Source organism: Mustela nivalis, assembly GCF_964662115.1.
Source record: "Mustela nivalis genome assembly, chromosome: 13".
Taxonomy (NCBI): domain Eukaryota; kingdom Metazoa; phylum Chordata; class Mammalia; order Carnivora; family Mustelidae; genus Mustela; species Mustela nivalis.
In genome coordinates, this window is record NC_139032.1 from 58,184,751 (window position 1) to 58,199,799 (window position 15,049).

The following is a 15,049-nucleotide window of genomic DNA, read 5'->3' on the forward strand; positions in this document are numbered from 1 at the left end:
TTTCTCAGATTTAAGGCCTCTATGCATTTAGGGAAATTGAGATACAAAAAAGGGAAGGGGAGGGACGCCTGGGTGGCTCAGTTGGTTAGGCAGCTGCCTTCGGCTCGGGTCATGATCCCAGCGTCCTGGGATCGAGTCCCACATCGGGCTCCTTGCTTGGCAGGGAGCCTGCTTCTCCCTCTGCCTCTGCCTGCCATTCTGTCTGCCTGTGCTCGCTCTCTCTCCCTCTCTCTCTGACAAATAAATAAATTAAAAAAAAAAAAAAAAAAGGGGAAGGGGAGAGAGCAGTTACTACCGTAGAATCTGCTCCTACTGCCATCTGCCTTTTGTAGGAAGTGAGGATTTGAGGGGTCAAAAATAATCCAATTTTAAGGAAACTTGATATAATGAGCCCTGAGCATTATATGCAACTGATGAATCACTAAACTCTACCCTGAAATGAATAATACACTGTATGTTAACTAACTTGAATTTTTTTTTTAAAAGTAATCCAGGGGCGCCTGGGTGTGTCAGTTGTTAAGCAGCTGCTTTCAGCTCAGGTCATGATCCCAGGGTCCACATCAGGCTCCCTGCTCAGTGGGAGGCCTACTTCTCCCTCTCCCACTCCCCCTGCTTGTGTTCCCTCTCCTGATCTCTCTCTCTGTCAAATAAATAAATAAAATCTTTAAAAATTTTTTTTAAAAAATAGGGCTCCTGGGTGGCTCAGTGGGTTAAGCCTCTGCCTTCGGCTCAGGTCATGATCTCAGCGTCCTGGGATGGAGTTCCGCATCGGGCTCTGCTCAGCAGAGAGCCTGCTTCCCCCTCTCTCTTTGCCTGCCTCTCTGCCTACTTGTGATTCCTCTCTCTGTATGTCAAATAAATAAATGAAATCTTTAAAAAATAATAAAAAATAAAACAATCCAATTTTAACATAAGTAAATAAAATTGGTACAGCTGTATGATAGAATACATTTTTATCAAAAATAGCCAAAAAAAATAGTGAGGCACATCTTCTATAAGTGCTCTGCAAGACATAAAAAATGCAAAGTATAGCAAATTATGTATCTAGTGTGTAACTTTTAAATGTATATGTTGTATTACTGGATTGATATTTTCTAGAAAGGAATACAAAAATTGCAGTTGCGGGCGCCTGGGTGGCTCAGTGGGTTAAGCCGCTGCCTTCGGCTCGGGTCATGATCTCAGGGTCCTGGGATCGAGTCCCGCATAGGGCTCTCTGCTCAGCAGGGAGCCTGTTTCCCTCTCTCTCTCTGCCTGCCTCTCTGTCTACTTGTGATTTCTCTCTGTCAAATAAATAAATAAAATCTTAAAAAAAAAAATTGCAGTTGCTACCTTGAAAAGCAGAACGAAAATCAGGGGAGAGAGGAGATTTTTTCCTTTTATATACTTCTGTATTAGTTGAACTATTTTTTACCGTATGCATATATACATATTTACAATATGCACATTCCTTTTAGTGAAAGAATAATTATGTGTGCATATGACTACAAGTGCCATAGAGTTTTAGAAAATCATTATAACCTGAAATCAAGAGAAATGGGTCCCATTCTTGATTATAGCAAGGATTCATCACAAACCAGTTTGGTTCTCCTATAAGTCTTGACTTCATCTCAGCTTTTTTCTTTCTCTTTTTTATTTCTTTTCTTGATTGTCAAAGCAGAACCGTGGAGAAATTCTCAGAGCAGGCATTCAGGGCCCATTTTCTTACAGGATAAAGGAAGACAAATGGATGAATATTCAAGTGGGAGATATAATAAAACTAAAAAATAATCAGCCTGTCACGGTGAGTACCTCTTTGGGCTGTGGCTTTTTCTTTTTTGACTTGAGTGAGTACAAAGGAACCCTTTTAGCACTGCTGTGGCCCCTGCTTTTGGTGACCTCTGTCTGCCTCACTTTGCATCCAGAGATTAACAGTTCCTGTGGTAAGAAGCCCGTTTCTGTCTGTCTCTCACCATAGCTACAGATAAAGAATGACTTGTTTCAGGAGGGGCTGTGTGTGGTAGCAGCAGTGGGTCCTAGACAAAGAGAACAAACCAAGTATCTATAAAATTTTTAGGATGAATATCTGTTCATGAGGTAATTGCTTTTGTTACACTGTAATATTAAAAGTCTGCCTTCCTGCTTTCCTTACCTTCTCTGACTTTTCTGACCACAGGCTGATGTGCTATTACTCTCTAGCAGTGAGCCCTATGGTCTGACATATATAGAAACAGCAGAACTGGATGGGTAAGTGTTCCTTCCTGATAGTCATTTAAGACAACTGAGCCACCTTAATATCTCACTGAGGGAGAGCATGATGCAGAGAATGAATTTTATTCTCAGATGGAAGTGCCAAAGATGCTAGAAATATCCAGATAAGCGAAAAGAGGAGGCCAGGTCCTTGGGACCTCAAGTCTAAGACTGAGCTCTTAACAGCAATAATCAAGCATCCACTGGGTGCAGAATCTGAACAAATAAACTCTATATTCTCAATCTCTAAACTGGAGACACTCTGGCTATATTCAGTAATGCTGAGTGATAGGAAAGAGGTGAATAGAACTGTAAAATTTCAGAATTTTTTTTAAGAGTTCCGAAGTTTCCAGTGGGAGTTAAGGGGGTGGGGAGGATGAGCATGGGGGCAATTATTTACTGATAAAATACCGTGTTCTATAAAGGATTTAAGGTAGAGATTAATTAACATGCAAAAGCTAAGGTCTTAGGAAGATAGAGGCCATCTTCAGAGAGCTTGTCCTATAGGGTTTTCTATCGATTGCATTCTTAAAACTATTCCTCTTGGTGCTCACAAGGTTTTTGAAATGTGGCTTCCATTTTTGTTTCTGTCTCTATGCAATTCCTGTATCAACAAATGGTTAACTGGGATTCCTTCATGTGTCCTATAACTATTTATGAAGTGAAGAGTATGTTTACTTGGAAATGTGTGCAGCAGTCTTACCAAGACCTGCTCCTTATTCTTGAAGGGAGCAGGTGCCACCTTCACGTTGTTTTGTGATGTCTCTTCAGCTTGATCAAGAGCACCTGACCGAGAAGATTTCATGGATTGGTTGAAGTAGAGGTGGTGTGTTGCAGGGAATGAGAGCAGGGAGAGGGGACTGAGTGGGCTAACACTTGGCTTCCTTGTGGAGCCATCTACCTCAATACTGACCTTGAGAGAGAACAGTAGATGTGACTCTTACAGCTCAAACCTGTAATCCAAGCTTTACTGGCAGTATCTATATTCTAAAATCCCATGACGAAGTAGGAGAAACTGGACCCCTGCTGCTGTTGTGCATGTGTCCTGTGCTCTGGTGACTCTGTGCCATTTGCTTTAGTGAAACCAACCTGAAAGTGAAGCAGTCCATCTCAGTTACCAGTAACTTGGAAGATAACCTGGGGCTGCTGTCTTCTTTTGATGGTGAGTTAGGAAGTAGGTTTGCCCCCCCAACATGTTTATCAGTAGAGGACTAGTTAAATAAAGTACAGTAACTTAACTAACTTCATAACTTACTAAGAACAATATGCAAGTTGATATTTTTTTTCATTTATTTATTTTAAGCATAACAGTATCATTATTTTTTCACCACACCCAGTGCTCCATGCAATCCGTGCCCTCTATAATACCCACCACCTGGTACCCCGACCTCCCACCCCCCCCGCCACTTCAAACCCCTCAGATTGTTTTTCAGAGTCCATAGTCTCTCATGATTCACCTCCCCTTCCAATTTACCCCAACCCCCTTCTCTCTAACTCCCCATGTCTTCCATGCTTTTTGTTATGCTCCACAAATAAGTGAAACCATATGATAATTGACTCTCTCTGCTTGACTTATTTCACTCAGCATAATCTCTTCCAGTCCCGTCCATGTTGCTACAAAAGTTGAGTATTCGTCCTTTCTGATGGAGGCATAATACTTCATCTTCCTTATCCATTCATCTCTTGAAGGGCATCTTGGTTCTTTCCACAGTTTGGCAACCATGGCCATTGCTGCTATAAACATTGGGATACAGATGGCCCTTCTTTTCACTACATCTGTATCTTTGGGGTAAATACCCAGGAGTGCAATGGCAGGGTCATAGGGAAGTTCTATTTTTAATAAAAATAAGAATCTCCATACTGTTCTCCAAAGAGACTGCACCAACTTACATTCCCACCAACAGTGTAAGAGGGTTCCCCTTTCTCCACAACCTCTCCAACACATGTTGTTTTCCTGTGCAAGTTGATATTTTTTACATGGAAAAAATATTCAGAACATATCATTAAGTGAAAAAAATACTATTAAAGTCAACTCTGCATAGTGTATATAACGTAAGCTTATTGGGGCGCCTAGGTGGCTCAGTGGGTTAAAGCCTCTGCCTTCAGCCCAGTTCATGATTTCAGGGTCCTGGGATTGAGTGGGTTAAAGCCTCTGCCTTCAGCCCAGGTCAAGATCTTAGGTTCCTGGGATTGAGCCCCACATCAGGCTCTCTGCTCAGCAGGGAGCCTGCTTCCTCCTCTGTCTCTCTCTCTGCCTGTCTCTCTGCCTACTTGTGATCTCTGTCTGTCAAGTAAAAAAATAAAATCTTAAATAAATAAATAACATAAGCTTGTTTTTGGAAGCATATATGTTTACAAGTACATCTATAGGAAACTTGGAAGGATGTACTTCAAAAGATTAATAGCACTTATCTCCAGGCAATTTTACTTTCTCCTTTCTCCTCCTTAGTATTGTATATGTATTTACAAAAGACATATATTACTTTAGTAATCAGGAAAAAAAAATTATTTCCACTTTGATAAAAATACTACATTTGCTTTAAGTAGTTTTTAATTTCTTCAGATTCAGAGATCATATGATCTGTCAGTACTGATGGTGATAAGGTATCATGTGGGGTTTTCTCTCTTTGGATGACCCATGTCCCATACAGAATTACTCTTCTTTGGTGCCCAGAAATCTTTGTCTGCCTTTCTAAAGGAAGCTGGTGAGAAGTGGGCAGCAGCTGAGAGAGGATAGGAAAAGATGTGTATGTATTTTGAAAGAGAGGTATTCTTTCCTCTTTTTTGTTAAACCTACTGTTAGGAAAGGCCTAAGATTACAGAGCCTGGACTCTTACTCCTTCATTTTTCTTCAGGAAAAGTAAGGTGTGAGTCTCCCAATAACAAGTTGGACAAATTCACAGGAATACTGACTTTTAAGGGAAAAAACTACACCCTGGACCATGACAAGCTGCTACTCCGAGGCTGCATCATCAGGAATACAGATTGGTGCTATGGCTTGGTGATTTACACTGGTACGTCTCCTGAGAGTCATAGTCAGACTCCCAACCTGCTATACTCCATTCATGATCAATTTATGAACATCAGTTTCCAGGATGTAAATATGGGACTCAGATGTACATACACCATGGCTTTGAGACAAACAGAAAGGGAGGTAGATAAATGGGTAGACAAGAGGATGGAATATTTAAGAAAAACCTTTCTTCTTAGAAAAAGAAAAAAAAAAATACATTCCCCCGCCAAGAAATGAGCTGCCAACATTATCAGCTCTGCCTTTTTAAAGGAAGTCTTTGTGTTCTAATACCATAAGGCACTTATGAGTCTTTCTAATCATATCTGGACACAGGTATGAAAGAGTACACATGGAATTACCATGTGAGAGGGGAACATATGAAAGAAGAGTATATATATGTGGATTACTCCCAGGAGAGAATACACATGGTGCTCACTATGGAGAAGAATACAAAATGTGAGGATTCAAGCCACAGAAAAGGCACATGTGAATCATTAGCAGTGGCCCCTCCTCAGATGTCATTTAGAACCATAATCCCTTATACCTGGTGAAGGGTTTTTGGTGGATTTTAATGTGTTTGGAAAGATGGAGGAAGTTTCTGCGCCACACTGTGCCCTTAGGGATGATGGGCATTGGTGACAATGGGCATTGATGACGACAACCATAGTTAAAGGATGGGGAACACTGAAGAAAGCATCAAGGAAGATTTACCATGGTGAATATTCAATTCATAGCTCCCCTTCTAAAGAATTCACCCTTAGACAGGGGGATCTTAGATGTCTCACTTTTACAGAAAATAATGAGATCCAAACCCTAGAGAGAAGCTTGAGATTCTAGGGAGGCCTTGGTGGAACTTTTTTCATTAGTTCTTGAGTTATAGTGACAGCTTCTAGGGTGACTAACTCCAAACTCAAAAGATTTGACGTACACTTATTTTCTTCACTGTACTTCAGCAGCTACTCCTACACATCGCCATTCAGAAAAAACTCATTTTTTCAGCAAAGGGTTTCTCTCTAAAGCAATGGCAGTGAGGCTGCCAACAAGCACAAATTTAGCGCAAACCAGAAATTAACTCTTCGTTTAAATGTTAGTGAAAAGTCTCTTGGAGCTTTGGGAAACTGAGAGCAAAGGAGAACTGATACCACTTAAGAACATCTTGAAGGGGTGCCTGGGTGGCTCAGTGGGTTGGGCCTCTGCCTTTGGCTCAGGTCATGATCTTGGGGTCCTGGGATCAAGCCCTGCATCAGGCTCTCTGTTCAGCAGGGGGCCTGCTTCTCCCTCCCCTTCTGCCTGCTTCTCTGCCTACTTGTGATTTCTCTCTCTCTGTCTCTGTCAAATAAATAAAGAAAATCTTTTAAAAAAAAAAAAAAGAAAAAAAAAAGAAGAACATCTTGAAGTTCAGGATTTAGTTGCTGTTCCTTCTACATGATTCCCAGGTTCTACCGTGATCTCCACATCCTTCTTGAAACATGAGGTAGGGTCATTCTTTCTAAAGACCCTTGGAAGATCCTGTCCCTTGTAGCTTCCAGCCTCTGAGACAAACTCCTCATGACTTCAGGCCCTTCATGAAATGCCTTAGCTTATGCCCTGTATTCTCAGTGTCTGCCCACATTATTAGGGAAGTTCAAGCTCCCTCATCTATAAACATTAATGAAATTCCTTCATTAGAGTACATGTAAAAATAACAATCAGGTGGTAAAAACCAGAGAAATTGCTGCTTATACTTTCTTCCAAACCTCTTACATTTTATGTACAGCCATATTTCTGGTCAGTAATACCCAACTGTAGTCCCACTGGTCACTAAAACTCTTTACTTCTACTTACCATCTGCCTGTTGTGAAGAAATACAGTCTTTCTCAGCCCCAGAAAAGCTTCCACCTCAGAAGAAATCACTGCCATTGCCTTTTCTGTTCTTCCTTTCCCAATTAGAAACTTGAAATAGAGCCTGGCCCAGTAGAGGGTTTCGTCAAAATAAGGTGGAAAGCTCCTTATCAAAAAATCTCTTTTCTAAGCTAAATAAACCAGACGATGATGATGATACGTTTGTGGCTTCTGGTGTTGAATTACTGTATTGTACACCTGAAATTAATATAACACTGCTTGTTAAGTTATTGGAATTGAAATTAAAACTTAAAAAACAAAACAAAAAAAAAAAAACCCTGGGGCTCCTATTCTGACTTAAACCATCTATGGAAGATTAGACTAAGGTGCTGCAAAAAAAAAAAAAAGGGGGTCAACATTGATGTGCTTGCAGAAATAGTTGGGATAATCCTTAGAAACAAAATGTGCATTTTTTTAGTTATTGGCACCAACTGCAAGCCTTTCTCCAGACCTATATTATCCCCTGCCATTGGTGAGAGGTTTGATTGGGTGATCATAAGTGTATATTTCAATCCATTTTCAATCCTCTGAGATATTCAATGATTCTAAGAGCTGGTCTCCCTGTTTCACTTAGGACCAGACACCAAATTAATGCAGAACTGTGGAAAGTCTACCTTTAAGCGGACACACATGGACCATCTCTTAAATGTCCTCGTGCTCTGGGTAAGTTAAAGACTTTTTTTTTTTTTTTTTTTTTTGGCTTCTTTACAAATAGACATGCTTTCCTTCCTTCCATGGCAGTAGCTGGCATTTCCCACTAACTTTAGTTGTTTGAAAAACTCAAGCAGTTTTGGGTATGCTATTTCCTAATGCCAGAAGCAGGAAAGAACAGAGCTGGTTGACAAGGGAGTCTCTCTCTAGTTTACACCTCTGTTGTAGACGACAGTCACAATTTGTTTAAGATTTCATGCTCTGATTAGTGATTCTGGAATGGATCAAGGACCCTGCTTTAGACACTGACACATTTTTATCTCCTCATAGCCTGTATTACTTATGAGCACTTTAAGAAAACTTTACTTAGACTACTAGAACACCTTACTTAACACAAGATGATTTTCAAACTGTTTCCTTAGAGGAGTCTAAGGTCTGTCCTAGGGAGGATTGAAAAGATCAAGTGAATTTTGTTCTGGCCCCCTCATCCTGATATTGTACTTCAAGAAGAGCAGCTTGATATTTATCTGCTCTGTAAAATTTCAGTTGGAAAATAGATTCTGCTGCTAAGAAATGAAATTTGAACAACACTCAACAGACAATAATAGCTTTGGTAACAGAAACTTAAATTAAAGATTTATTTCTGTGCTACCCTATACAAGTTACCTTCATTCTTATTAGATATAGACTTGTTTGCAATAACAGCAATTTCGGTGGTGCCTCTACTTAATTTAATGACTTTTCATTTTTATTTTTACTCTATTGCTTAGACTGGAAATTCAAAAATGTCTTTTCTTTCTCTATATCTCTCATTAATATCTGAATTATAAACTGCCTCTTCTCCCTTATTAATTATGGGAAATATCACTGTTTTTTTCCCCTAAATCTTCTGGATTTAGTAAATGGGGTTTAAGACAATTAGGAAAGTTCATTCAGCTTTGAGACCAGAAGCTAGTATATACTCTTTTTCTTTCTACTGTCTGCATAGCTTGCAGCAATTGAAACAAAATGACATTTCTTGTTTTCTTGATGAGGAAGACAATCACATTTGAGAATTCAGGAAGATGACATAGGTAAATACGCCTCTGACAGTATTAGGAACATGTATTTTTAGGTACTAAGTTAGGTCATTTAGCCTAGACTAAAATATTTTCAAAACAAGATGTCTCCCATAGGCCCAGGAAGGTTCACCTACTTATTTACCTATCTGAAGGTGAGTGACAATACTTGACATCTGTTAGAGGGACAAGTCCTGTTTAAAAGGCAGATAGTCACATATGAAGAAATTTTAAAACTAAAAAGCAAACCCCATAAGCTTCTGGAGAAGAATAAACGGTCATATACAAGGATCAAAAATTAGAATACCATTAACCTTCTCAACAGCAACAGCAGAAGATAAATCTCAATGCCTTCAAAGGTGTGTGAGAAAATTACTTGTAACCTGTAATTCTAAATCTAGGGAAACTGTTGATAAAATTCAAGTATAAAGAAATATCCATATTGTAAAACCTCAAAAAATTTTATTCATTCATCATGTCTCTCCTCTTAGGAAGCTCCTAGTATGTAGTATACTTAAGCAAAACAAGAAAGTAAACGAAGAAGAAAGATTGTAGAAGCCCGAAAACATGGGGACAAGTGAAAGGGAGTCCTAGGAAGATAGGTGAATAGCAAGCCTAGAGAACTCCAGTGCAGATTAGAGCAGGAGTATTGAGGTACCTGCGGTGAGGGTCTCCAGAGAGAGAGAATGTAGTTCTCTGCTCAGGTTCTCACAAAATAGAGGCAACAGAGAGTCAGTGGAAATGCTGGGGGCAGCTAAGCTGGCAGAGTAGTTGCTATAAATTCCTATATTTCTATGGTCGTTCATGCAACCTTTCCTTCAGAAAGTATGAAATATTATCTGGGCTACTGCGTCCAGTTTTGGGCATCCAGTTTAAGAAGAACATTGAGAAGCTTAATGAAATGACTGTAAAGAAGTACAAATGCGAAGTAAATACCTAACAGCCCTGACAGGAGATGAACTATCAGCAGACCCAAGGTGTTGAGTTTTTGGAAGGCAGAAACTAGATCGATGATACTGATAGATAAACCAGAGTATTAAAAGCTTCAGTGCAAATGCATTCTTCTTGATAGAACTTGGTAATAGCTCCAAGCTCGCATCAGCAGGTATGGAGAACAGAAGTGGTAGGTGGGATAATGATTGAGATAGTTAATTTTAAAACTGCCCATAAAACAACATGGGCAACAATTGATCCTCTGTACCACCCTGCCACCCCTGTAGCATGTATATAGCAATAACAAATGTATTTGCCTTCCAGTCTCAGACAAGAGAACTGCTTTCTAAGGAAATTTACAACCTTTCTCAGAGCACTAATGCTTCTAATATGGGTATCACATTACTTTAGAGTAAAACTCATTTTACTTTAAATTCAAGGGGCAGGGTACCTGGGTGGTTCAGTTGGTTGTGATTTTGGCTCAGGTCATGATCTCATGGATCCTGGGATCAAGCTCTGCAGCAGGCTTCTCACCTAGCAGGGAATCTGTTTGGGATTCTCTTTCTCTCCCTTTGCTCCTCCCCAACACATGTGCACCACTCTCTTGTTCTCTCTCAAATAAATAAATATCGTAATTCATGTAGGCAGGCAGGTAGGTAGGTAGTTATGGGGCTTAAATGTGCTTGCATGTTCCTTGTGCACCTGAAGGTGAGCTCCGTCAATAACACTTCCTGCCTACCTACACAAAACACATGCTTCCATGTTCCCATTCAGGAGAGTGGCCTACTGGGGAAACAAAATTAACCAAAAGAAACTAAGCCAACCAATAACGATTAAACTGCTCTTTTACTCATATTTGTAAGTAGACTATAAGGAAACCAGGAACACAAAAGAAAAGGATAAGGAGGAACAAATGGAATAACTGACCCCAGAAAAGACACAATTCAGAAAAAAAAGAAAAGAACTTCCAAAAACTCTTATTACTATTCTTAGAAGACACAATTGCATAAATAAAGAAGAATAGGGTTGCTAAAAAATGGAAAAAGAAAAAAGCAATCTAAGAGCAATAGAAAAGAATTTCGAGAAGTAAAAATAGCTGAAATTTTAAAAAGCCAATAAAAGGACTGAAATAAAGAGTCAAAGAACTCTCTAATAAAAAGATAAAATGTATTAGATAAATACTTCTTTTTAATAGAAAGCCAAACCAGTAGCCCCCAAATTCATCTACCAGGAGTAACAGGAAGAGAAAATGGAGGGGACAACATTGTCAAGAAATAATAGAAAAATATTTCCTAAAATTCAAAAGGATATGAGTTTCAGATCTAAAGTGTCCAATAAGCATCCTGAATCTTAGAGCTTCAAAGGTATAGAGAAGTCCCTCAAAATCTTCACAAGGATAAGAATAAGATGCCAACCAAAAATTGAGAATTAGGTTGGTACCAGATTTCCTACTCATACAACTGGGTCCTAGAAATTAGTAGGATCATCCCTTCTAAGATCTTAATGAAAGTTATTTTGACCCAGAAATCTATACCCAGGAAAACTACAAATCAAGTGAAAAAACAAACCCGTTACTATCTTAAGACTTTTACCCTTGCTGTCAAGGCCTGCCCCAGATCTTTGCATGGCTTGCTTCTTGTTCATAGTTCCATGTTACCTTTTCAAAGAAGCCTCTTTTCTGTCTAAAGTAGTCACTCCCACCAAGACCTTCTTTATTCTGTTAACCTGTTTTATTTTCATCATAGCACTTAGCACTAGTTAATTTTTTTTAACTTCCTATCTCTTGGTCACCTATCTCCATAGCAGTGTAAACTCTTTGAGAGTAAAGACATTGTCCTTTTTTTTGTTTTGTTTTTACTACTTCATCTTTAGTCCCTAGAACTATGCCTGATACATAACAGAGCTTTACTATTCTTTGTTGAGTTCATGAAAAAAATGAATGAGTATCTGAGCTACCAAATTATGAACTCTAAGTTAGAAATTAGGTCATATTCATCTCTATATTCTTGGAAGTGCCAAAATAATGCTCAGGAAATACCTTTTGAATGGTTGCTAAATGAGGAAATGTTTTTGAATTACCTAGGTTCTTGTCAGCACTGTAGTTTTGTTTAGATGGTATTTATTGCCAGGAGATTGTTAATGTAATTAGATGTAATGCACTCTCAGTTCTTGAAGCTGCAGCACAAATCTTACCTGGTTTAAACACTTCATTTTCTTCATTTTTGGCAATGTTTCTTAGGGGAAAATCTGGCAGATACAAAAAGCATATTTAGCAAAATTGCTTCCTGATGAGCCCCAACTGAGCTGGAGTTTGATCCCCTCTCTCTCCCCAGTGACAGTGACACTGCTTTCTAAACCCCACTCTATTAAGTAGGAGTGTGTCTATTGAGTAAAGAAGCAGTGTTTGAAATTTGAGTGGTGCCAGACATCTAGGATATATTTTGGGGGAGGAACAATGAAAAGTGCAGATGTGAAGGTCAAAGGACCAAGGAATAGTTTTTGTTTACAGCTGCCTGTGAAACCTGGGAGCTCCCCTGTGACAGGGACATCCTTAGTAGTACTCTGTTAGTTTTGTCAACAGTGACAAAATTGAGTATCTCTGAGCGTTTACTGGTACTACTTTTTGTGAAATGGAATGCTGTCTGCTCTTCTTGGATCTGACTGGCTCTGATAATAAACAAATAACCTGGGGTTTGTAGTCACAACCAATTACTTATTTGTTTCTAACTATAGAAAAGAAGCAAGATGAAGTGTTAGAGACTACATACCAATAAACTCCATCACAATAAGAGACATAGAACATCTGCAAGGGCTTAGAAAGCCTTGGGATAGCAAGAAAAGTTTTGGGAATGAGGAAAGAGCAGACTGTGCCCTGCCCCTACAGGCCTCACACTGAGGGGGAAGCTCTGCCCTATGGAATTTGGTCTCATAGAGGTAATTTTCCTTTCTGGTGGCTTAATCTGAGCAGAAAGATCTGGTCCTGGGGGACTCATGGTCTCACAGTAGAGGCAGGGCACATCACTAGAAATCATGGGTAATTCTCAGTTATCCAGGCAACAGAGATGAGCAGGTTGAAGTTCCTCTGTAATATTTTCCCACAGCTTTGAAAGAAATAATTAATTTAATAATTTATAACAAAAAAATAAATTATAAATAAATCTCTATTTATAAATAATAATTTATTCTTTTACCTTCCCCATTTTCTCTCCCACTGGAGCTGATGAAATAGTGCCAAATATGGACTCAAATTTAATGCTGGCCACATAGATTATCCAAAAAGGAAGGTGGGACCAATAGAATTCATCATTGAGGTTTGATCTGAATAATGAGGATAGCCTTGAGTTCACATTGAAAAGAAGGAGAAAAAAATAGGAATAAGATTGAGAAGAAACGGTTTTATAGCTCCAGAGAGACCATCACAAAGAGCTCAGCTACTCAGTATGAATCTGCGTTTGACTAGAAATAAAAGCAGGTTTTAATTTTTTTTTTCAGTCTTCCTCTCTTTGGTTCTCCCCCATCCCATTACTCATTCAACACTAAAATCTCAAATATTGAATGACACTAAGGATTTACTTTTAATTTTTAAGTGATAAAAGTATTGTGATTATGTGTTTAAATAATATCCTTTAAAGGTATATATTAAACAGATAAAATTATATAATGTGAGAAATTTGCATAAAAGGGGAAGAGGAGGGTACCTGGGTGGCTCAGTCGGTTAAGCCTCTGCCTTCGGCTCAGGTCATGATCTCAGGGTCCTGGGATCGAGTCCCGCATCGGGCTCTCTGTTCTCTCTCAGCGGGGAGCCTGCTTCTCTCCACCATCTCTCTCTGCCTGCCTCTCTGCCTACTGTGATCTCTGTCAAATAAATAAATAAAATCATTAAAAAAATTTTTTTTAAGAAAAGGGGAAGAGGAAGTTTAAATGAAGTAAGACTAGCAATGAATTGATAGTTGTTGGGTACATAGGTATTCATTATACCATTTATATAACTTAATATATATTTGAAATTTTTCATAATAGAAAGTTTTTTAAAATCTCATTTTCTGAGAATGGTCTCAGTTAGACCTACTCCTTCTGCGTTTTATACACTTGTCTTCAAAGACTTTCCCCTCAAAAACAAGTACTTTTCCCATCAGCAACTCAAAGATGAGAACTCCAGCCATCTAGCAGTGGGAATGTGTTGCTTTGAGCTAGTTACACTTTGTGACAAAGTGCACAGGTATGAAGATCATTGAGCAGACTTAGAAATGGTTCAACAGTAACATCATATCTGTCTGCTCTAAAGGTATGTGGGCATCTAACGTAAGTGGAATGTAAAATTGTACAACTTTGGAAAGCATTTAGCAGTTTCCTAAAAAGTTAAATATAAATTTACTGTAGGATCCAGCAAGTCCAATTCTAGATATTTACTAAGGAAATAAAAGCATATATCCATGTAAAATCTTGTGCACACATGTTTGGCACAGCTCTTTGCAATAGCCATAAACTGGGAAAACTCAAATGTCTAACAAATTAGGAAACAAATTGTGCAATATCCATACAATAGAAGGCTACTCAGCAATAAAAATAAATGAACTATCAGTAGATGCAAAAACATAAATAAATTTCAAAATAAAAAAAAATTATGCTGAGCCAAAGAAGCTGTCAAAAAAGAACATATATACATATATTTTAAGATATAATTGGCATGTAATGCTGTATGAGTTTAAGGTGTACCATACAGTGATTTGATATATGCATATGTCAAATATATAGTGAAGTAATTACCACACTAAGGATAGTTAACACATTCATACCTCACAGAGGTATAATTCTTTTGTTTGTTAGTTTGTTGGTAAGAGCTTTTAAGATCTACTCTCTCAGCAACTTTCAAATATACAATACAGGATTGTTAGGCCTAGTCACCATGCTGTTCATTACATCTCCAGAACTTAAATATCTTATACTGGAACTTTGTGGTCTTTTACCACCTTCACCCCACTCCTCCTCACCTACCCTTAGCCCCTAGCAACCACCAATCTGCTGTCTGTTTTTATGGGACTTTGTTTTTGTTTTAAATTCCACATATAGAGTATCAGAGTATTTATCTTTCTCTGACTTATTTCACTTAGCATACTGCCATCAAAGTTCATCCATGTTGTCACAAATAGCAGAATTTTCTTCTTTTTTATGGTTGACTAATACTCCTCTGTGTGTGTGTGTGTGTGTGTGTGTGTGTGTGTTTGTAACACCTTTTCTTTGTCTGTTCATCTGTCAGTAGACACTTAGGTGATTTCCATGTCTCGGC

The 15,049-nt window shown here is 38.7% G+C and overlaps 1 protein-coding gene across 1 annotated transcript in view; it reads left to right on the forward strand.

The window, feature by feature from the left end:
• Positions 1-15,049, forward strand: part of LOC309846081 (phospholipid-transporting ATPase FetA-like) — a 110,732-nt gene that overhangs the window by 61,550 nt on the left and 34,133 nt on the right. The window contains exons 8-12 of the mRNA XM_082694730.1: positions 1,708-1,780; positions 2,153-2,223; positions 3,306-3,388; positions 5,082-5,240; positions 7,695-7,783. Of these exons, the coding sequence (XP_082550856.1) occupies positions 1,708-1,780; positions 2,153-2,223; positions 3,306-3,388; positions 5,082-5,240; positions 7,695-7,783 (475 nt within the window). The remainder of the gene's footprint in view (positions 1-1,707; positions 1,781-2,152; positions 2,224-3,305; positions 3,389-5,081; positions 5,241-7,694; positions 7,784-15,049) is intronic.